Below are 24,806 nucleotides of genomic sequence, written 5' to 3' on the forward strand. Positions count from 1 at the left end.
TCTGGTACACACCGCCCCCTCTTCTCAAAACATAAACATCCTATAAATAACTGTCACATTGATATGAAAAAAAAAATAGAATCATCCATTAAATGTCTATCACTTTGATAAAAACAGATTATTATCTACCAGTTTATAGGCTAAACCGTCGTGTATACAACAATGGGTCTTTCATAAATGACGATTACGTATTGCTAAATTAATACAAAACAGATCCCTCCCCCCCCCCTCTGGTCATACATCAAAATAAAATATGACCCTTTTCAGAACATGACGTGTTCATAGTTGTTATTATAAATCTATCATTCAGAGGCGTAGCGACCCTTCCTGGCGCCCGGGGACAAACTTTCAATTTGGCGCCCCTCGGGAGCAAATTTATGATTTGCACCCCCCCCCCCCTCATCCCTTTCGATTTGCCCCCCCCCCCTGAAAAAATGCAGCTAAAATGACATTTTAATTTATTTTTACAATCCGCTTTGGCGCCCCCCAAGGTCAGCGCCCGGGGACATATGTACCCCCCCCCCCCCATCGCTACGCCTCTGCTATCATTAAAGAGTAACATGATTTTCACAATTTATATACAGCGTAATGTTATGGCGCATTTCTTCTTCCTCCCCTCCCCCTCCCCCCATCATTTAAAAAAAAAGTGGAGTTCTTATTCGAACCTGACGGACCATGGGGAAAGTGTAGTTCACCTGCTTCTGGGCATATGAAGGGATAGTGTGGTCAGCATTATGTTCAGCATGGAGAAACACTAAATATTTTTATTCCTTCACATTTTCGTAAGAATGAACCCGACCACACTTACTCATTGATTTTTATCCAATCGATATCGCTTGGGAGAATCGATAAAAAAATTAAGCTCTAATAATATTTACTGACTGTAGTCTAGTGTAATATAACGGAAAAATCGCATTTCAGTTAATCTGAAAAAAGTGTAAGAGTGCCTGTTGGTATTTTGTTACAAGTGTGTATCACGATTAATCAGAATGTTCAAGTAGTGTATCACCATTAATTAGAATATTCGTGCAGCGTATCACCATTTGTATCTGCGCCTGCTCGTGCAGAGTATCACTATTAATCTGAGCCTGTTCGTGCATCACCATTAACCGGCGCCTATTCGTGCAGTGTTTCACCATTAATCAGAAAATTCGTGTATCACCATTGATCAGAATGTTCGTACAGTGTATTACCATTAATCAGTATATTCGTGTATCACCATTAATCAGAATGTTCGTACAGTGTATCACCATTAATCAGTATATTCGTGTATCACCATTAATCAGTAAATTCGGGTATCACCATTAATCAGTATATTCGGGTATCACAATTAAACAGTAAATTCGGGTATCACCATTAATCAGTATATTCGGGTATCACCATTAAACAGTAAATTCGGGTATCACCATTAATCAGTATATTCGGGTATCACCATTAAACAGTATACTTGTGTATCACCATTGATCAGAATCAGAGTTTCTTCCAGGCATCTCTTCGGGGAGGCGAAGCCCCCCCCCCCCCCCCCCGAAAATTTTTTACCGCCCCCCCCCCCCCCCGAACGAAATGAAATTTATATAATTTATATAGAAAATATATACTTATAACAGTGTCCGCCCCCCCCCCCCCCCCGAAGAAAGTCTACCGCCCCCCCGAACATTTCAAGTGCCCCCCCCCCGGAGAAAAAAGTCTGGAAGAAACACTGATCAGAATGTTCGTGCAGTGTATCACCATTAACCCGATGAAGTCGGGTCAACAACTAGCCTAGACCGAATTAAATGTTACGAGACAGATAAATCTACATCAGACGGCATTAATCACGACTCTATGCGCAGGACTGGATTTAAGACGGCCATCTTGGTAGTGGTAGCACGGTCAAGTCCCATTACATTTTTTTTAAAAAGTAGGCTCTACTCCACGTATCGCTGGTTATAACATCTATAAATAGTAACATTCACAGGGTCATGAACTTTATTACGACCCCTCTCCCCCACGATTGTAAGTAAATAAAAATGGCCCTGCAACGATATGAGTGTCAATGACCGCTAGGTGGTGCGACATTACGGCGAGAAATGACCCCACGTTGTACAGCGGCGACCATATTGGCTTGACCTGAGCGTGGACGGGGTGATCCACATCGCACGGTTCATTATCCCTAGACGCAGTATACGTTGACCCTACTAGAGTACCGGCTGACCCGACTGACCCCAGCCAGTGAAGCGTATCATCTGGCGACACGCCAGTCACAACACACGACGAGTTCTTGGCAATCACGGGAAAAAAAAGAGGGTCTAAAAATATCAACAAACAACCTAACAGCACGTTGCCCCCAACGCCCCTCATATCCCACAATTCCCCTTGCCGTCTACCCAACACGTGTTGATCAAAGATTGCTACAGCACTTTGAGAAGGGAGGCGGGGGGTAGGGGAGGATCGATGTCTAGTCCAGACGGGGCATGGAACATTCGGTTCTGACACTCACGTAACACGGGAGAATAGGAAAGAAAAAATACCAGTAAACAAAGAGAAAGGTATATTTGGAAACTTAGACGTCATGCAGCAAAGTTAGATAGCAGATGAATGATAGTTTAACGTCACTGCCGGTCGGGATGTTATTAGGTTTGCTGTACCAGGAAAAAAACATCATTTCCCCACTTACGTTAGAAGCTACTTATAGTTTTAAAACTATGGAAAGTTTGAATGAAACAAACCATAGGCCATATACAGAAATACTAGGGGTGTAGCCGATTTATATGAGAGTCGTTCAATACTATAAAAATTAAAAATAAAAGTGTTTACGAAGTGTTTCCTAATGTTGTGCAATAAAAACAAAAAAGAAAAACCCGGAGCCACGCCGGATTGTTTACAAGTGTTAATCGACCAAGCTTATCTGGCAAGAATGGCGTGTAAGCCATAACCAACATGAATCGTAAACAGGCGAATGAAGAAAGCCCTACATGATTCACATCGGTTTTGCCCGCAACCATGACCTACTACACGGCAAAATTAATCTCTAACCAAATATCACAGCATGTTACAAATTACGTGTCCGATTAAAAAAAATATCCCAGAATGTCAAAAAATTAACAGAAAATACAATAAGTTATTCTTTTATGTTTAAAAAAAGATTGTATAAGAGTTTGTCCTAATTTAATAAAACGTTAAACTAAAAAAAATAAGCAGTCCAATAATTGGTGCAGGAAGGAGCAGACAACCCTACTTAAGGTTTCCCCCAGTCTAAAAATGATGCTGACCCGTGTTGTCGATTTAGCGTGATCACTTCAGCGGTGGGAGGGGCGAAGTAGCGAGAATGTATTCGGAGAGAAGCACATGTTCCTAGAACGCAGTGAACTGACCTTCAGGCGTAGTTTATGATACTAGTGTACAAAACTAGACTATATAATATAATATTTTTTCCTTCCTAATATTCATCCAGCATTAGTGCCACAATTCCATTAACAATGTATTTCAATGTATTTTTTAAAATAATAATAATATTAGTTAAATTTAAAAGGCCTTACTTACAATACAAAGCTGAGAGAAATCCAAGTTTCTGTTTTTGAATTTTACTGTCATAAAACATAAAAATTCCACTTACAGCACAAATAGGCAGCAAGGATTACACTCAAGGAAAACAATGTACATAAAACTATTTAAAAAAAAAAGAAACCAACAATGTCAAAATGCTACATTCCAATGAAATAACATGAAATGACTAATAATATAGTGTTTAGCATGAAAAGGTCATATGACTTAAACATTTTATAACATAGTACAAAGTAAGTAAGCATTTAGACTATATATCTTTTTAAAAAATGATCCTAAAAATTATCATAATATGTTTATATACATCTTTGTTTTCTTTTCCATGTATGTAAAAATACAAATTCAGAGGGAAAAACAGTAACAAATAACAAAACAATCTACTGGTGATGCTTAAAATGAAGTCTAAATATTTTGACTTGTCATGTGTAATTAGCCAAAAATTGAACAGAAATGTGAAGGAAGTGAGATGGAACTTAGAACAACATACATGAATTAGAAAAAGTAGAATTTGACAGCCACTCTAAAGTGGCCAAAAAATTACAGATTTATGTAATAGTTTTCCCATAACATGAGAATCCTTGTTGAATTTAGAATAGTACACATGAACACAAATTCAAATACATGTATGTATGTATAGATATATATATACTTGTATGTTAAATCTTCTGAAGAAAATATTTAAAGTATTCTGAGATTAGCTACTATTGTACAAAAAGTGATAGAAAAGAAATCCATGTCAAAATAAATGTAGTGAATGAAATTGATATGGCTCACAAACAGTTTAAAAAAAAATGTACCAGAATTCATTCCTTTACTTGGTTTATGACAGTCAATCATAAAAGAACTATTTAAAGAAATGAAGGAATAAGTATGTTTTATGAACTCATTTAACAATCATCACTATAGGTATTAAAACAACATCATAAATAGTTTCATGCCAAGAAATCACAATGTAAATATCATCACCCAGACTAAAAGAAAAAAAAAAACAACAGACACACACTGCACATTCTCATTCTGTCTATATATTAAAATATTTACTTGTAACAGCCCAATTGAATCTTCATAACATATTGACAAAAAAATACATAGGTTTAACAATAAACAGTGCAATGATGCATTCAGTAACAATCTGTTTCCCACAACTAATGAGTCATTACTACTCTCTTATGACAGATTAAGTAGTTTCAAAATAGTTTACCTCACCACGGTAACTAAAATAATGACAGACAGTATAAAAAACTGTCAGGACATTTTGGTGTTGAAGTTTAGAAGATCAAACTCTTGGTTGACAGAAAGTCAAAATATTCTATGCCATTAGGTACAAGGGGTACATTAAGAACCATCTGCATTAAAATTAAAAACATTTTTGTACAAGTAGTATAGGCCTATATGTATTTTTAAGTTACTTTCAATTACAAAAAACCTAGCATATTTATTGTAATAAAAATAAGTTTTCAATATTGTAAAGAAAAAATTAACACATTCATAAAATTTGTGGCAGTTATGAAAAATAGAGGGTCAACTGGCTGTTTAAAACTGCTACAACAACAGTCAAATTCTAAAACACGTAGCAGATTATGGGTTTTTACCAACATAGACATCAAAGCTTTTTAAATTTCCTTAATCCCACTGTAATGAAGTAAATTCAATTTGAATATTCAAAGAACAAAAGTTAATTAGTTGTCACATTGTGACTAAAACATACAAAATGTAAAATGATAACCTTTATGTTGTGTGAGTGTCCTTCCCTGAAAATACCATTTCAGTCCTTTTTTCGGCACTGTAAAATATTAATTTGTGCTTATAATCAATGAAGAGTGTGAATAATTATCCTTTTAAAAGAAATCGGCAGAATAAGGTGGGCACATTACAACACTCGTAAAGTTTTGTCCAGGTATTCAAGCTGCCGAGGTTGTAACAGTCTTACCTTACTGAATTATCGACTATTTGCTTCAATTTGCATATGCATGCTATTTGGAGAATGAGCCATGTTGGGCTGGCCCTGTTGTGAAGGAGATGGGTATGGGTAGTTAGAATGAGGATGTGGTGAACCTCCAAAAACTTTATTATCACCTGTTGTAAGCTTGGCAAGTGCTGCCAAAGCATCTGGAAAATTGGGAGGAGTAGCTGGTGTGTTTGCAGGTGTACAAAGCTGTGAAGAAATTTTTTTTTTACACAACAAATTAATTATAAAATAACTTAGGCCTAAATGTCAACTAAATGATGAATTACACTATTAGTATTTAATGATTATTTGAAATAGTTCTTAAAACATGTCTTAATTAAAATGCTTAAAAAGTTCTATTCAGGCACAGTTTAGACAAATAATTATTTTATAATATTTATTATTATTAGTCATGTAGCAAAAAATATGTTAAAATCTTACAGGATAATTTCCATTTGTGTGACTTCTGTTGCAAGTTCGGCACATAGTGGGAACTGTGGATTCTTGAAAAAACATACTTAGTGCTGCCTGAAAAACAATAACGTATAAAATTATATTTAAAATAAAAACATAATGTAAGTTAACTAAAGAGTGTGCAAAGAGGGCGAAAATCATATTTCAAAACACGCTACACCAATGATAAACAATCGGCCATGTTTACATCGGGCAATCCTACAAAGTTGAAAATAGGGAATACGGTGACAATATAAATTATACCTCGAATTGCCATTGTGCTGCCTGTAAGAACTGTTTAGCTTGTTCTGCGTGGCATCCAGCCGCGTGTACAAATTGGTTAATCATAACTTGCTGCTTTAAATTATCCATAACTGAATGAAAATGAGTATTTGACTTCTAAAGAAATTGTTCTGTTTTGACGAGACTGTAAACACATCAAAGCAGTCCAGATATTGGCCAATCAGAAAGAAGAGAACAAAAACAACATATAGTATCCCGCTATAGATTGGCTACTTCAGGCTGTCGGAGGGAGTAGAATATAAAAGCCGAAGAATCTAAAGAACTTTCTTCCGGCAAAATTATATAAATAATCTAATTTTTTTGAGAATGTAAAAATTAACCCGTTTATGCACATTGTTAAAAATAAACTTAACTAACTTGTAGTTTATGTTTTCTTTATTATTCTTTTAACATGGTCGTGTTTTTGGACAATGGGATTCAACTAACATATCACATTGTTTATAAAATGACGTCATCAGTCAAAATACATATCGTCATATCCGGGTAATTGAAGAAAGATGGCGTAGATCAGATATTTACCAAGAATGCTTTGTATGAGTAAAAGATAACTAAATATCCTTGTTTACTTGTCAAAATGGGCAATACTTTTACTAGAAACCGTAATAACCGAGAAGATAGTGGAGATGCCTCTTCACAGAATGCTTACAGATATCCACCAAAGACAGGTTAAGATTTTCATACACAAGTTTACAATCTTTTTCTCCAGTCACTTCTCAAGTTCTCTCTTCGCAGTCTTCACGTCCTCTGTTTAGGTTCTGTTCAGTCATTGTTGTTTTCATGTCATTGGTCTCAAAATATTTAAGAAGTAGAACTGTATCTAGTAATCTAGTGCAAGTGTTGGTAATCTATCGCTTTAGCGTAATCAATTCGGCCGTCACTAGTAATGTAGGGATAAGGTAACTAATAAATATGGCTTAAATATGGATATATTTTTGCATATTTTACTAAAATACTAAAGATAATTGAATAATAAACCACATTTAAGGTTTAAATCAATAAAAATGTCAGGAAATTAAAGTTTAACAACGATGTTACAGATACTAGGCTTTTTGATGAGAATTACAGAATGATTTTTTTTATTAAAAATGTATCAATAATAGCTAGAACACTAGTAAACTAAGCTAATTTAGCATATTTTAACTTTCTGTGCAAAGTCATTATTACTGAAAAAAATTCCAAAGTCAGGTCAGCCTGTGGCACCCTCCACTGAACGTGACAGAAGGAAAAAAAAACTTCACCCGTGACCTTCATTAAAACAGAATTTGCTTTTTTATTTTTTTTATTTTTGGTATTTTTTGTGCTTAATCTTACCCAATAAGTGATAAAAATTTGAAAATTAATTTTAATTACAGTTGTAAAGTAAGATAAACAGCTTAATAAACACATGCTTTCTTGAGGGGGTGTGGCCCGGGTGTGGCACATCGCAATTATAACTTTATATTTCTGTGTTTTATGACTATATTTGTTTACAATCAGCATGCTATGTTTTTAAAATTGATAAAGGGTAAGTATACCAAGTTACAAAATCTGCAATCTAACTAATAATTCATACTTTCAATTTAAAAAATAATAAAAACGATCATCAACGAAGAAAGCGTAAACATTCTATTTTTAGGTGTGACATAAAAAACAGTCATAAATCTAGCCAAATGATTGGATTCTTACGCGGCACACATTTTCCCGCGCCTCGTTTTCACCAAACAAGAATATAATAAAATGGCATTATTACTTACAGCATGAAAAGCATTGTTGTCAGCCTAATTATATTAAACAATTCTATTTTTATTTGATAGTAAAGATGTTATAAAAATTGGGTCTAATAAAAAAGTTATTGGATAACGCACCTGCTTTAGTTTATTCGACTTGAAACGCAAGCTAAGTAAGCGTGACTTTCTCTCGACGGCCTCGTTAAATACAAATAAAGAAATTAGGTCAAAAGTACATCTGGGAATTCTTAAATAACAGACTGAAATAGAAACGGATAGTTCCGATGTCTAAAATTAACGATGGCCTCGTTATTATTAGTTTTATCCCTCTACCGTTTAGTGAAAGCGAAACTGGTCGCCATTTTTGGTAAGCGCATGAGCCATGAGATGGCTTCAAAACAACAAACCCGGAAGCTGTGAATCGAACGGCCTACAGATACTAAATTTGCTATTAAAAACAGCGGCCATCTTAAGAAAATATTATTTTGAGTCATTTCCCTTTAATTTCTATTTGTATGGAAATGTATTGATGTTTGCTATTAAATAGGTTAGTCTTGTGTTTAAATACAAAGCATGCGTTTTTTTTTTAAATTCTGCCATTTAAACAATTTAATTGACTGACAATAAACATCAGTTCTAGAATTATTATTATGAGATGCAATTTTTATACATTAAGATACTCCCTATTTTTATAGAGCTACCACTACATATCTAAAATTAATGTTTATTTAAATATTAGTTTGAGTTCATTCTTATTGTTTGTGTTATTGTTTGTTTCCTATTTTCATTTAATATTTTCATGCTTTTTTCCTTTAATTTGTGATGTAATCATAAATGACGTCCCGTTTTTTGACCTCTCTTCACCTTAACCCCCCCCCCCCATCCCACCCCCCATTTTCGCCGTCACGAAATAGTCGTAATGTCGAAAATTACCTTTTTGCCCTGTCTATTAACAAGTCAAGCCATAATTCTAATGAAAAATATTTTTAGCATTTTTGTATTAGGCGAAATACATAACGTTTCACGTTTCTTACCCCTCCCACTTCCCGCGTAAAACGTCGTCTCAAAACCAGTTACTCCACCCCTTAAGTGTGCGATGTCATTTATGGTAGATGTCAAGTCCTATATACATTTTGAATAAATTTTGTTGTCAAAATGTTGATACCAAATACCCAAAATGAGTTATATGGGGTTGTCCATAAACGATGTCACATATGCTATGCTAATGTGACGTCAACTTACGCAGGGTGGTCGGGGGTGGGGGGGGGGGGGGGGAATGCGTGACGTCTATTTTGGAATCTTCTATAAAGCTGTGCTCAATGAAAATGTGGAACATAAAGCGTTCGTTTTCATGCATACTTTTGTTCATCACGAATGATCATAACTATTGCATGCCTGTTGTCCTAAGCGGTGTTAAACAACATCAGCACACCATCCCCGCCAAAAAGGGCCTGCCACTAAATGCCTACCGACAAAAATAGGCCGCACTACATTGACTCCAAATGAAATAACTTCTGACAATGTGAATAAGGCTCAAACCAAGTAGCTCCTGGCAGCAATATTCGAGAAGATTCCAAGACAATTATTGACTAGCAGATAAAATGGGACAAATCGAAAATTGAAAGTTTGTCGCCTCTGGGGGGGATGACACCATTAAGTGCCGCACCGGGTGACACTCGACCTCGCTACGCTACTGAGCTAATGTAAAGCCACAGCTCAGTATAGGCTTGAATTTAACATAAAATAGTGTTAGCAGTGGACAGCCTCTAAGACTGTGCATTAAGAGTACGGCCGTCGGCAAAACGCCAGAGTCCGACGATATCTGAACATCAATTTTGTCTTTTATGAAGTGCGGAGCACCTTTAAGACCTGAGCTTGGCCCCTGTTGACACCACCACTAGCGCATGTCCATATATTAATCACACGTTTTGCGTGGAGCTTAATGGACAGACGTTTATAGGTGGGACCGGGAGCCTAAATGTATTTACAGAAGCCGCTGTGTCACGGGCATTTTAGAGCCGAACGTCTCAGGGCAGCAGGTTGCAGAAATTAAAAGCACGTGAATTTGTATAGTAGAGGGAGAACATCATGCCACTGTAATAAATTAAACACCAATATAATTCACCGAACTAAAGTTATTTAGATCTATTCGTCAGGCTAAACGTCGTTAAAGTCTCATCGACATAGTGATTTAGTGCCTGTTTTGATTTTCTTTTAATTACGCGGTATCTTTCTTAAACATTAGCCTAATGACAAATGACGTCACGCGCGCCGCGAACTTTTGTGAAGTTGTGCTTAGTGGGGGATGAAACGGCGTGGTTGAGAAAAATGACGTATTTCTTTTTTTTTTAACAGACGAATAAGTGATAGATTCTAATTTTCCTACGAACTATACGTTGATCTAGTTTTTTTTCTAGAGGGGGATATCACTATATTGTGATGGGCGGTTTATATATAATCTCAATATATTCTGATCTACTACTATTCATACGGCAACTATTATACTCGTGAGGAGGACGGGAATCACTCTTATGTTCCGCAGACACTAATTAACAATGTCAACAACTTAGTTTATAAAATAACATGAACTTAATTAACACACACTTATAGATCATTTTCACAATATCAAATAATACGTCCGTCTTCTACTATATCTAACCACCAACTAACTTCACTGCTGCGTCTTACGTCATCGGTACATTGTCGCACCATGCTCACGTCACACTCACGCCACACATATTTTATTGAACACGCGCACAATACTCTCGCACCAAATTGTCTACCGTCAAGTTCGTACCGTCCTTAGTAACCTCTACTCGTCTAGTCTAATTCTATATATCTACGCTATGACACATATAGTGGGTGTTTTTTTTATTGGTAATAATGGATGGTGGAGAGGGGTAAACATTGACTACTGAAGAAATCAAAAACTGATGACAGCAGAAGGCAAAGAAAAAAAAAACAACAAATTATGTGGTATTCAAATGTAACTAATTAAAATTTGAACCAATTTTAAAAAACACAATAATCTTAATTCAGAAAAAGTGTAGGCCTAAGACTAATGTCTACAGACAAAATAAACAACTAGGCTTAATTAAATGGATCGCCCATAAATGACGTCATACTTTTTCCGACAATTTCCCTCTCACCCAATAGTTATTAAAAGCAAGATGATGATTTAATATCATATCGCAGTTCTACTACTATACCCGAACCCTTAATCACAATTTCTAACGAAAACGAATATATTCTTCATCATTTTTGAAAAAATATTTTACATCGTCCCATATTTTGAGTCCAACGTCATTTATGAGGAATATGGACGACCTAATAATTGACAAGTTAAGGGGTCATCCATAAATGACGTCACGCTTTTTTTTTACGATTTTACCTCCCCCCCCCCTCCCCTCCGTCACACGTCGTCACAAAAAGTCAGACCCCCCCTCTAAAATGACGTCACACATCAGCCTACAACCCCCCCCCCCCCTCAAAATTGCAGTTGATTTTTTTTAAAACATCGATATTTTTCCAAAATCTTGTCTGAAATATGTCAAAATATAGTATTTTAATCAATTCCTATTATAATTTATTAAAACTGTTTTTTAAAAAGCTAAATAATGTCTAAAATTCGTTTTCTAACATTTCTTATCTATAAAGCAAAAGTGTGACGTAGCACCATCTGAACCCCCCCCCCCCCCCTCCCCCTCATCACACATCGTCACAAAATTACCGACCCCCTCCCTCCCCCCTACGATTGTGACGTCATTTATGGACGACCCCTAATCAGTACAAAAAAAGGGTTTAGTAAATGTTGGACCTCTCAAAATTTTTTGAGATCTTGGATGTACATACATACATAGCCTTCATTTCACTTGAAAATGAAATTAAAGATAAGAAGACGGCCCTCTGTCTTACTTATATTAAACAAGACAGGTATGTATATTAAACAACAAAGTCAACACAATATACATACGAATAGACATTTTTATCCAGGGAAACTACTCTAAATTTTATTTGGGAAGATGGCCGCTGGTTTTTTTTCTACTAATATTTATCTCAAACACCTAGTTTAAAGTTAGTTTCATGTTATTTAAATTGTTTTGGTCCCTGTTTGTTATTTTAAATCAATAATCTGTGATATTTTGTAAAATTTGACTTAAATAAACTTATTTAAACAAATATATTCATCAGCTACCTCTCCCGCACATTACTACTGCAGCCGAATTGATTACGCTAAAACGATAGATTACCCAAGTGTTTGCCTTAAGAGTCCATTAAATCTCAACAGTAGCTCAGTTCCAATGCCCTCAACGATAGATCTAGACTTGAAGTTGATGAGCCAATGAATGACATTTGTTGATTATGAATGATTTTATATAGATTAAGTTCCGCGTGTGGTCAAAACCACGGTGTAGTCACATTCCTGTTTATGGCTTCGTATAATATTTGTTTGGGTGTTTCATACGAAACTACCAATATCTGCTGTAAACATGTCCATTTCTAAATATATCCAGGTCAAATTCTTTTGTTTCCCTCCTTCTGGAAGACGAGTTTTTAAATTTTCAAGTTTCGAGGTATGACGTCGTAGGCGATTCTAGTTCCCCCTATGAAAAGCACTAGGTCCCGGATGAGATGAATAAAACCAACCAATCAAAGCTTTTTATACCTAGGTTAACTATAAATAGCTTCTATTTATGTGCGGGACACTGAAAATACTGTAGTTAAGGCTATTAAAAGAATCTTAGTGGTGAAATGGGGGTGATCACAGCTGGGGTAACGATTTTTGTGTTTTAACCTCGCTGTGGACACCAACGACTTGAGCTAGACTAGCCTAGATCTAGATGCTCTATATTTCAAGCTAAGTCTAGAACCTATATAATTTCTAATTTTTTCTGTTGTTTTAAATTATTTTAATCATCTACTTCTTCTAAATCTAGTTTGTGTCTCTACATACAATCCAATCGAAGCAAATGTTACGTTTTGTCTTGTTAGTGATTGTTACGTCCCTTTGTTATGATTATTAAAGTTGCGTCCCTTGAGTCATCACTGGGTCATCCGTAATTTGTTGTTAATAAATTTAATTAACGTGTTATTATTTGGTTTTGCAAATCTATTAATTAATTATACAATCATCAACACGTTTAAATGAGTATAATTATGAGTTCAATTATTAAAATTGGATCAAAACGTAAAAAATAGTGATCACAAGCAGGGACAGGTGACCACAGGCAAGAAAAAAGGGGGGAAAAGTAGATCACAAGGAGGTTCGTTACTAAAACATGAATATCTCAAATACTATGCGTATGAATACAAAATAACTCATGCATATTAAATATTAGAGTAGAATGGCAGTGGAGTAATAAAGTACTTTCGGTTTGTTTCTGTGTGAAACGGTTACAAAATAGCGCCCGATGAAAATCGGGAGTTTGGAATTTGTCGCTATATGTGACCACACGAGGAACTTTACTATATTTACTTTTAATTTTATGTAGTAATATGTAGGCCTACTATGTAGGGTATCTGTAGGCACTGCACAGTTCTACCTGTATCCAATCCATACATTTCCTCTCTTGTCTCTTAAACTACTCACTGCTGTGTCCAACAACTTAAATAGGAATTAAATACAACATTGTCATTAGCCGGCCTAATTTGTACATTTAAAGTGGTTAGGGTGTATAGTTTGTGTTAACAGTTACACATGAAGTACTTTCTGTTTTAAGGCTCAAGCCTATTTTATTTTGGTGCATCCCCTTTGAGTTAACCTAAATAATAAAAGTTAACTAAAATAATGGATTTACTATTTAAACCGCAGACCTTTAACTATTTGAATACTGAAACACTAGATCATACCTTCCAAATATTTTGTGCAACATATTTACTTTTATATTTAATATAACCTTGTTTCATCGTTGTTTGAATTTAATTTGTGTTAGGAGGTTAGTAGGTAGTATTGTATTTTCAGTTTTATTTATGATAAGAAATTAGGGTTTTGTGCAATGTTAGGACTTGGGGTATGTGTAATCTTATGTTAGCTAAAACATTAGTTAATCATATTTGTATTTAGTTAACTACCAATCATCTACCACCCCCTCCTTTTAATAATATTCCACTATTGTTGTATTATCATATTTAGGTATAATACATACAAACACTGACTATTGGATGTTTAAAGTTAGACCAATAAAAAATGAAGTAGTAAAGTAATTATAATAACAGGCTTTGAGTGTTGAGTTATTTCCATTACTTTATAACTAACAAACTAATGTAGGCCCTTTTTTATTATAGTTTATTACATTGGTACAGTGCCCTACCTTTTATAAACTTCATATTCATCTTTAAGTATCACCCAAATAATTCAATCTCTTCCATAAACAAGCTCTAAGTTAGTACTCTATGGATAATTAATTGTAATAACTTTAAAATAGTAAGCGTATAGCAAAAGGGGAACTATTGCCACCTTTTAGTATACTATCACCTAAATGTATGATTTTGTTAAGTTATCTTTTTGACATGAATTGCAGTAATTAATGTTACTCATTGTAGTTTATTCTCTTCATAATTTTTATTCTTGTTGAAAATATAGGAAGCTACTTTGGTACACACTTTATAATGGGTGGTGAAAGATTTGAATCACCCCAACCTGGGGAATATCTTTTTGGAGACAGTGAGGAGTTAAATTTTCTAGGAAATAAACCAGTACCTGTAAGTATTAAACATTTAAAAACTCAGAGCTTATCATATATTCATACAGTATATGCAAGTTCAAATAATTTTGTACCTAGTAATGTTAGAATTTATGTTTCTTTGTTTAAAGGTATAATGATTTTTTCTTTGCAGTTTCCATATCCAGTTCCTTCAGGAAATGATCCTACTAAAACTTTGAAAAGTTTGGTTTACATCCGTAAAGATTCATTGCGATTGGTCAAGTAAGTTAGCTGTGTTATATCTGAGTTATTATTTTTGTTTTCATCGAAGCAAAGAGATAAAAACGATTTTTTCAACTTATGTTCCTATAGCTGTTTTATAGAAAGTGAGACATTCAAAAAGCTTAATTTACAACTGTTTTTTAAACAAACTAATTCTGTTTAACTCAACTTGATGATTAAAAACTTTCACAGAGCACCAATGACTGACAAAATGCCTCTTGAGGGCTGTACAGGGAATCCATACAATGTTGAATTTATCATTGACACTGATGTGAGATGTGCAGTTCGAATTCATTACTTCGCAGAAGAAGATGTAATTAACGGACAGGTTATGTAAGTAATTTGGTTGTGTTAGGTTATTGTGACCTATTTTTATTCCTAGATATTATTTTTGTTGATAGTTTAAAAAATTAGTTCTAGAATTGCTTAGTTTAATTCTGTTTACTTGTGTAATTACAGATATCGTTCAAGAAGTAGTTCAGAGACATACCATTATAAACGTGGAGCTGGTCAGAATTTTAACCAGCCATCTCACACAATAGACCCTAGTAAATATGCTGATGAAGAGGTATGTAGAAGTCTTGTTATATAACTTTCCTAATGGCTTTTGATAAACCTTTTGTAAGCAACAGATATGCCTACTGTCCTGCCAGAATCGTTAAATGTATAAAAATTGCATCTTGTTCCACCATTCTGCTTTTATTGAAGTTTGTTCCGCTATATAGAAAAATAAGCAGAAACATATGGAGGAAAATAGTATATGATCATCCCATTGCGCGATTTAACTAAAAAGAAATGTTACAATGATAACGACATGATTTAGCATTTATTTGTTGTTGATGTGGCTTACTACTAGCTAATATTTAGCAAGTTAGGAACATGTGAACATGGAAAGCAAACCAAAGAAAATAGTTCAAGATTATTCTAGCATCAACTTTGTTGAATCAACCCTATATTGTTGTAACAGCATAAATTATGGTTGTTTTATAGTTAAATGGGGTTGGTACAAGTTCAGCACCTCCATTTTTTGTGGCCCAACAGTGTTTTTTTTTTAATTTGAATTGTCTAACATTCCCTTTATTTTTTACAATTAGTGGCAGTACAGTTTTGACAAGGATGTTTACCCTATAGCAATACACTGTGTTGTAGAAGAAGAAGGTTAGTATATTAATTATATAGGCAGTGTTTGCTGTCATTTGATTTATACATATCAACATGAGTTGCTTTAAAAATCTAAAAGTTAAATCTGTGTTTTTATCAACTGGTAAATATTTTACAAGTTAGGTTAAAATTGTTATGAAGTGAAAAATAAAAGGAAATTTATTTATTTATTAAAATTATTTAACATATTAAAATTCACCTAGATACTTTATACTGCAAACTGTCCAGTCATTGAGAAATGTTGCTTCCCATACAAACAAGCAAAGTGGCTATATTTAAAACCATGACACATTTAAAATAAATTTCAAAATATCCATCCATTAAAAAATCTAAAAGCACTATACAGAGTAATAGTTTTGGTTTATTGTATTTGAGTCTTTAAAAAAACTTAATCTATATATATAAACATTAAATAAAATTAATATCAAACCTAGAAAACCATTTAAAAAAACAAAAAAAATATAAAGCTTTTTATATTTTAGCAAAAAGGATACTCAAAATTAGTTTTTACATATCACTATTTTATTTACATTATAATTGACTCAATTCCTTAAAAGTTAAAAAAAAATTACTAAGTTCCTGTTTTTAAAATTAACAGTCTATGGGGCAAGTGAAGCAGGGCACTTTAATTAGTTTCAAGTTCACAAGCTATAATTACAATGAATGAACTGCTGTATAGATGACCACAAAGGGTCTTTCAAGCACCAAAATCCAAACTTTTACATATGTCCTTGTCTATTCCAGAGCATGCTGGCCATGCACACATCACCTATGCTGTGTTGGAGAAAAGTGCTGAAGGAAGCTACACTATGAAACCTCTGAAACAGAAACAAGTTGTTGATGGCCTCTGTTATCTTTTACAGGAAATTTATGGTATTGAAAACAAAAATATGGAGAGAATTAAGGTAGAGTACATGTAAAATATAAAAACAAACTTCCTATTTTATGACAGAGTGTTTTGAATACATTGTATCATATTGTTTACCCTGAAAATATACAGCATTTATTCCATGGTTCAGTTAAATAATTTTTATCCTGGGTACAGTAAAAAAGATTGTAAAAACTACAAAGATGTTTCTTTAAATAATACTGAACTTAGCCTTGCTTGAACCATGAGTGTGTATTACTAACCAGTTATTTTTTTTTACTTAAAATTTTAAATACTAGTTCTACTTATTGTGTAGTCCTCCGAATAGATTGCTGTCTTTGATTATATGTGCCATCCTATAACAATTAATTAACCTGTTATACCATTTTTGAAACTCCCATTTTTTAATAAAAATTGTAACAACTAATTCCAGGACGTTGACCCAGACGATGAGGTAGAAGACAGCGGTGCTGAATGTGTCATCTGCATGTCTGACATGAGAGATACATTGATATTGCCCTGTCGACATTTGTGCTTGTGCAGCAGCTGTGCTGATTCTCTGCGGTACCAGGCCAGCATGTGCCCAATATGCAGAGTCAAATTTAGAGCCTTACTTCAGATCAGAGCTATGAGGAAAAAAGTAGTTCCAACTTCTACCAACTCACCACAGGTTAGAATATTTTAGTTTCATTGAAGGTTATCTTGTCTTATCTAGTATACTTAAAATGTATATATGAATTTCAAAATTTGTTTTAAATGTTATTCATTGGTAGTTGTACTGTATTTTTATGTTATGTTTTTCATGAAAAATGACATCATTTACATGGCTGTGGTGAAATATTCTTGTACCAATATTAAACTATTACTTTTTATCAATGCTGAGAATAATTATGCTGACTTACTTATACTCTGGATAGTCTGACACTGAGGAAAACCCAGTCAACCAAGAAGGTGTACCCCAGGGATATGAAGCTATTTCACTCATTGAAGCACTTAATGGGCAAGTGGTGCCACCAATAAGTAACGAAGGTAAATGAATACTTTTCTGAGTGACTTATTCAATATTATTTTTTAGTATAATTTTAATACTAATTTTAATTTTTTTTTTCACAGGTGTACATTTACAAATATCTAGTCCTTTGACAGTTGGTTTATATTGTGTTGAGAAAAAAGGACAGAAAGAAACAAAGTAAGTCCATGTCTGTTTACATTTGCTTAAAACATCATCATTAAAGCATGAAAAATGTATATTTATGAGTTTGTTCTTTTAGATTGTAACTTATTGCTTATGAAAAATAAATTCCAAAATCTGTTCGTTGCAGGGTGTTAGTGTCTGGCCCCATAGAGTATCAGAAAGAAATGGACACTGATAAAGAAAGCAGCAAAGGAACATTGGAAAAGAAAAAAGATAAAGACAAAGTCAGTGGACCAAAGAAAAATGTAACTATAACTAAGAAAAAAAAGTGAAAGAAATTTTCATGCAATTTTACAGTGCTACATTTCACAATAACCCTTTTTTTTTGTAAAAAAAAGAAAACACCTACTTTTAAAGTTGCTCTGAATATTAAGGAGGGAAACTTGAAATTATAATATTAAAATAGTTCTGGACAGGACACCCACCTTTTGAAGTTTTGTAATGGTTTTTAAAAGAGTTGCAATTTTAAACCTGGTGGTCCATGTGGCAGATGAAGTAGTGTTCACATGTTTCTGTGACCTCGGCATATAAAAGGGACAGAGTAGTCAGCACTATTCCCAGGCACCTTTACTTTTCCGTGAACCCATTAGAGCTGCATGGATTCAGGGCACAGAGACCAAACTTGAGACTTTTGGGTTGCCAGTCATACTTTGAAATAGTTTAAATTTTTGTAATGGTTTAACAAACTTATATTATAAATTGCATGATTAAAAAAAATATTTTAAAAATTATAATGCTTACCTGTAAATATTATTCCTTCAGGTGGTTGATACAACAGATGTTACGTCTACAGAGGCCACTTCAGATGCTACACCAGATGAAGTTGTACCCAGACCTATAATAAAAGAAATTGTGCCCTCCCCTCTCAAGTCTACAGTAGTCACTGTTAGGTTAGTAGGTACAAATACTCAGTTGATAGCATTATAATTTGTTTCTACACATAGTCCAGAAAATCTTATTTTTAATAAACAAATGAAAATTTAAACCGTTAGGATATGTACAAATACTCATTTGATAGCAATTATACCTTGTTTCTACATCATCACCTTTTCCTGTATGTTCCCAAGACACGTGGGGCAGATGAAGTAGAGTACATCTGTTTTATTGACCTCAGCAAACAAGGGCATAATGTGGTCACCACTATTCCCAGCTGTCTTTTTTTCCTTAACGTGAGCTAAGTACCTATCAGAGCTGGGTGGACTCAGGGACGTTCTACTGATTTGAACCCGGATTTGAACTAGAGACTTTTGGGTTAGCAGTCTATTTTCAAATAAACAAATGAATATTTGTTTTAAACATTGGCAGATGCTCACCTGATGGATCTATAAAAACAGAAACCAAAATTTCTCCTGTCAGGGAAGCAGAACTCATACCACCTCAGATCACTCGGACACTGCATGATGTAAGTAGAATTAAAGGATATGTTTGGTAGAGCTAAATAAAAATACTATTTTAAGTTGAATTCTTTTCATGCAGGAAATATTTTTTTCCGTTGTTTTTTTTTTTAAACTTAAAATTATATTTAACCAATTTAGTGATGTAATAATAGTTTTCCAGTGTATGAGCCTGTGCTTTTTATTGCATAGTAATTGTTTATGTTTAAATGATCAACAGAGAAGCTACAAGACAAACATCAACCTAACAAGATTGACGTGTGGTCTTTCAACTGGAGACATGGCAGATGATGAGAGGGAAGATAGTTCAGAACCAGAGCCTGACTATGATGACAGAGATAGTGGTAGTGTTTCCATCCTCTTATTTTGTTTAGCTCTTGTTGTGTTGTGCAATCATTTAAACAACTTTAATATATAACCCTGAATATTATACATTTTAATAACATCATTAGTAAGCCATAAATAAAATACAACTTCAATGCTTAATTACTATATAGTTAAATAACAATTTTGGAAGTGGTTACAAATTAGAGTAAATTGTAGTGACCTTTTAGGCCTAATAAGTGAAGTCTTTTTTTTTTTACCTATGCATATTAATTCATTGTGTGTCCAACACAATGTCCACCTGCCTTTACTTACCTCAAGTCAAGCTTCCATCTAAATGGTGTGACTTGGCAATATCTTAGTCTCTAGTCCAGGAATTAAACACAAGGCTACAACTATCAAGTTTGATATAAGTTGATTAAATTTTTTTCAATGCAGATGATCTTGCAATCACCCCAACCACAAGCAACCAAGACCTGTACAGCGGCATCTCTGCTTCGGTGAGTTTTTCAGAGTTGCCACCTGCCTCCCTGCAGTATGAATCTGACTGCTCTGTCAAATACAATTCCCATGATGTTTCTAGCCTGACTGACACCCACCACAGTGGGACTGACGGATCCAGCTTTGGGAGTAATAGCTCAGGACATGCTCTGCTGTCACCTGATGAACAGAAACATGCGTCGGATGACATCAAGAGTGGTGAGGAAGATGAAGAAGTGCATGAATAGGTTATCCTACAAGAGGTTCTTTGTCTAACTTCATTCACTCATCCTTTACAATAAAAATGTGGACTGGTAAATTTAATGAAATTTAATTATAAAACATAAATGAATTTATAATTAATGTACCCTTTTAAAGCGGAGAAAGTGTGCTATCAGAAAGCATTCAAAACAAGCTACTCTAATGCCAGACATCTGCTCGAAAACATGGCTGTGATAAATGTGGTGACGAAACAAAACATCAGCGTTTGTCTTGACATTCCGTAGCTCAAACAGTCCTAAAGAAAATTATAGTCAATTATTAAACTTGCTTTCAACAGTGAAAAAGAACTCAAAATCATGCCAATATGTTCTAGCATATTTTTGTTTCTAAATTGTATCCGGTAAAATTTAAAAATCTATGACTATTCATCAATTCAAGTATTGCTGCATTTAATGTGAGTTTGTGTTAAAAATATCTTACATGTTGTTGAATATGTTGTATAATTTCTGTAGGTGTGGTTGGTTAATCAACTTGTTTTTGTAAAACCAACTATTCAAAGAAATCATGTTAAAAATGATTGGAAGAATGTTTATCACTTGAGTTTAAACAGACTGAGCTGAGCCACTGTTGATCAGTTAATTGTTGCCATATACTTTTTGTACCTTGTCAAATCTTGTTGCCAAATGCAAATCTTTTGAAAACACTGATTATTTGTTTTAAAAAACTTCACTGTTAGTAATCTTTGGTTGTATTATATTGAGATCCTTATGTATATTTTGTTAAAGGTATACTTTTTCAGTACCTTATCAAGTACTTGTAGATCTGAGTGTGTTCATGGATGTATATTCAATTTGGATTTTTTTTTTCAACAATTATTTTTGTAAATAAGTATGTAAATTGTATAAATTAAAAGATTTTTGCATGTTATTTATCGAAATGTAATTACATATTTTAGGCAGTGTCAGGGTGTATCCAATAATGATTTTAGGAACTAAAGTGGGAGAGAAATGAAGCATATATAAATGTAGTTTTTTTGTGTTTTTTTAAGTTTATAATAATTTTAGCCCCCAGTTCCTATACTAAAAAAAAAAGAAGTATTTTAAAGATCATACATTTTATTTTATAGTTTGTCAAATGTGCATATATTAAGCATCCATCACAAGGGAATCAATCCTTCCTGTCTTTCCTTATCATTAACCAAGAATTTCTGTTTCTTGCCATAACCACATTATAGCCTGTATCCTTGCAACACATGGTAACACATAAGTGTGTATTACTAAAATATTAGAATAAAATAAATGAAAAAGAAATTAAATTTTTCAAAATTGTTTTTCTTTAGCCTATGTTGCAGACAGGCAGGCAAAATTAAAATTTTTCATGCTGTGATAGAAACAGTGAAGTTTAAATAAATAAATCAAGGAAAAGATAGAACAGTTGTTTTCACCTTAGGTCTTGATTAGATCATTTAAAAAAAAAACCAAAGTGTAATTAGTAATTACATGTTGTTAGGTTTTTGTTTGTAATCATTTATACAGTTACTAGTTTTTTTTTAATATATCAGAAAATTTCATTGTATTAAATAAATTCAATGCAAGACCTTTTTGATTTAAAATTATAAAAACTCAAGTTTCATAAACATGGCCTTTTTTGTGTGCATGTTTCCGTAAGAAATTAACGTTTTTTTTACCACAAAGATAACTCTTGTAGCTGCAGACATTATATTAAACTGTCTGGTTTTGGTTATTTTTTAAAATTATATTTTATATAGTGGACATTTTTTAAACAGTAGTTTGCCAGTTTAAATTGCTTAATAATGTAGCACAGCATATAACTTTTGTATTTTTAAAATGTATCATCTGATTTAAAGCGTACATCAAGGACTTATCAATTATTAATCACATACTTTCTAAATTACAAATGTAAAAAAAAATATCATGCCCCTAATTATTTTTAAGTTATAAAAGTTTTAGGCTACTCTGGCCTTATGGTTGTACCCATTCTACTTTTTTTATGCAATGAAGTAAAAGTGTGCGTTAAATTAAATACTTGTTTTTAACTCAGTGTGACCACAATTGTTGATAAAATGCAAATTTAATTTGAAGCTAAGCTAATTAGTTTAAAATAAAGTATGACTCTTGGGCTCTTATAAATGTTTACATGTTCAATCATCGCTTTTTAAGTTAAGCAGGACTTAGTGAAGATTAGAAGAATTCATACGGAAACCACTATTCCCTATTTATTTACTTAAGTTACTTCAGCTTTAAGTTGTACACACTTAGCTTGTATCAATCATTGAATTGTAATTTAATGATTCTTCTTGTTAAAAATTGATTGTATGAAAAAAAAATAATGAAATAAAATGTTGATAAAATTAAAATCAAAACTTTGGTTATGTTATTTCATATGGTGTTTTTAATAATGATTGATCAATGCTACCTTAAGCTACAAGTTAGTGACTTCATACTTTATGTTTGTGGCCTTTAGCTACAAGTCTTATTTTCAATTTTGTAACCATAAGCTCCAAGAATGTGACCTAGAAGTATGTTTTTTGTGTTGTTACTGTTGACTCCCCAGGGAGGGGGTGTCTAAACGTGATGGCACTAAATCAAAGCAAATAATGCTCAGTGACAAGATGGTTAAGGGATGGCCTATAAGTACATCAGCAGGCGAGAGGTTTTATTTCAAGTATATTTATTTTTTTTCGTATTTATTTAATTATTAAAAACGAGCCGACCCGCGGCATATCATACGCCGCTATTTAGTTGTTTTATTTTCTACTTTTCAGTAATTCATAATTTATGAATTCGACCAATGCTGCCACTGAAAATATTTGCTTTAGGTCGTTAAGGACGATACTACCCCCCCCCCCCTCCTTTCCCCAACCCCTACCCCCCCCCCCTCGTGAAAGCAGCCTCCTCTTAGTTACCTCCTCTAAGTTAAAAATCGTTTCAAACTAAATTATCTGCCCCTAATAGCCGTCACTAAACCCGGCTCTACAAATGTAAACATTTAGCGTGAACCACAGCTCACCAGACCATGTAGGGGAGGGGAGGAAGGGAGCGCACTTACAGCTTGTTTTCTAGCGTCTCCAAGAAGAGAATTTTATATATATATATAGATAGATATATGTTTACTTCATAAAACGTGATCTTTGGTGTCTGTCTGAAGAGTTGGACTTTTGAAGCTTCTATGACCATGATTTGCTAGCACCTCCAGTTTTATGTAGGTCTATTGAGTAAAGATTTTTTGTTTCTCTTCTTTCTTCCATGGTTATTATTTTAATTATTTTTTCTTTCAAGTAAGTCTAGGGTCGAAAATGACAATGCGCTGACTTAGCAAACGCGTACAGTGTTCCTTCCAGGCATCTCTTCGGGCGGCCCCCATCAGGGTGCGATTTGGCGCCCCGTTCTTTTGGGCGGTAGTGTGCCCCGATAAATACGATCCAAGCGCAGGCATTGTTTGCATTTAAACAACTCAGTTTTAGAAAACAAGGTCACGCCTCTAAGAATAGCATAGGTAAAGCATTGATGAAACCCTTCTTACATATTTCATCAGATTTTGTCTTTTATTAATTGCTACACCCAGAGTTTCTTCCAGGCATCTCTTCGGGGGGGGGGCGAAGAAAGTCTACCCCCCCCCCCCCGAACGAGATGGAATTTATATAGTAAACATACACTTTTACTTTTCCGCCCCGCCCCCCCCCCCCCGCGAAAAATGTTAACCCCCCCCCCCCAATATCAAGTCGCCTTCCCCCCCCCCCCCCCCCCGGAGAAAAAAAGTCTGGAAGAAACACTAGCTACACCTTTCATCTGATCGCCATAAAACTTTGGGAAGTTGTTGAGAATCCTTCTGGGGAGGTTTCTGCAGAAAAAAAAATTCAATTTCGCACGGGCTGAGCAATTTGGCTCTCTGGAGCCTACGTTCGTTCAAAAACAGTACGATAGACTATAAATAAAATGGGGCGTTTAGTCGTTCACTAAATAGAATCATGCGCGTTCGCCGGCGCACGACATGGTGCTCTATGGCGCCCCGGTAGCGCTATAGCACATACGTTAGTTTTAAAGAGTGTGATAGAAAATGGATAAAAAGTAGTGTTATAGTCGTTCACTTAACTGAAACAGGCGCGTCCGACCAGGCCACGGCCAGAGTTTCTTCCAGGCATCTCTTTGGGGGGGGGGGGGGGGGGGCAAAGCCCCCCGAAAATTTTTTACCGCCCCCCCCCCCCGAACGAAATGAAATTTATATAATTTATATAGAAAATATATACTTTTAACAGTGTCCGC

General features: G+C 34.3%; 2 protein-coding genes across 3 annotated transcripts; one reads left to right on the forward strand and one right to left on the reverse strand.

The window, feature by feature from the left end:
* Window positions 1-3,530: 3,530 nt before the first annotated feature.
* Window positions 3,531-6,396, reverse strand: LOC131950315 (UBA-like domain-containing protein 2-A; the record flags this gene model as incomplete). Its single annotated transcript, XM_059312421.1, is given in 3 exon segments — window positions 3,531-5,698; window positions 5,933-6,019; window positions 6,209-6,396. Coding segments are annotated over 3 exon segments (411 nt in total). The 5' UTR covers window positions 6,317-6,396.
* Window positions 6,397-6,698: 302 nt separating this feature from the next.
* On the forward strand, window positions 6,699-22,885 carry LOC131950314 (putative E3 ubiquitin-protein ligase MGRN1). Of its 2 annotated transcripts, none has more exons than XM_059312418.1 (15): window positions 6,699-6,912; window positions 14,537-14,655; window positions 14,791-14,879; window positions 15,072-15,212; window positions 15,339-15,447; window positions 15,974-16,037; window positions 16,785-16,945; window positions 17,342-17,578; window positions 17,826-17,937; window positions 18,022-18,097; window positions 18,231-18,348; window positions 18,866-18,993; window positions 19,409-19,505; window positions 19,718-19,841; window positions 20,260-22,885. In XM_059312418.1, the coding sequence occupies exons 1-15, from the start codon at window positions 6,822-6,824 to the stop codon at window positions 20,547-20,549; spliced, it is 1,956 nt and encodes a 651-aa protein (XP_059168401.1). In that variant the 5' UTR covers window positions 6,699-6,821; the 3' UTR covers window positions 20,550-22,885. The 2 variants fall into 2 exon arrangements, with proteins under 2 accessions (XP_059168401.1, XP_059168403.1); XM_059312420.1 differs by having other exon boundaries at window positions 18,231-18,327.
* Window positions 22,886-24,806: the final 1,921 nt, after the last annotated feature.

Source organism: Physella acuta, unplaced genomic scaffold (genome assembly GCF_028476545.2).
Source record: "Physella acuta isolate Inbredline_101_S28 unplaced genomic scaffold, ASM2847654v3 ptg000752l, whole genome shotgun sequence".
NCBI lineage: Eukaryota > Metazoa > Mollusca > Gastropoda > Physidae > Physella > Physella acuta.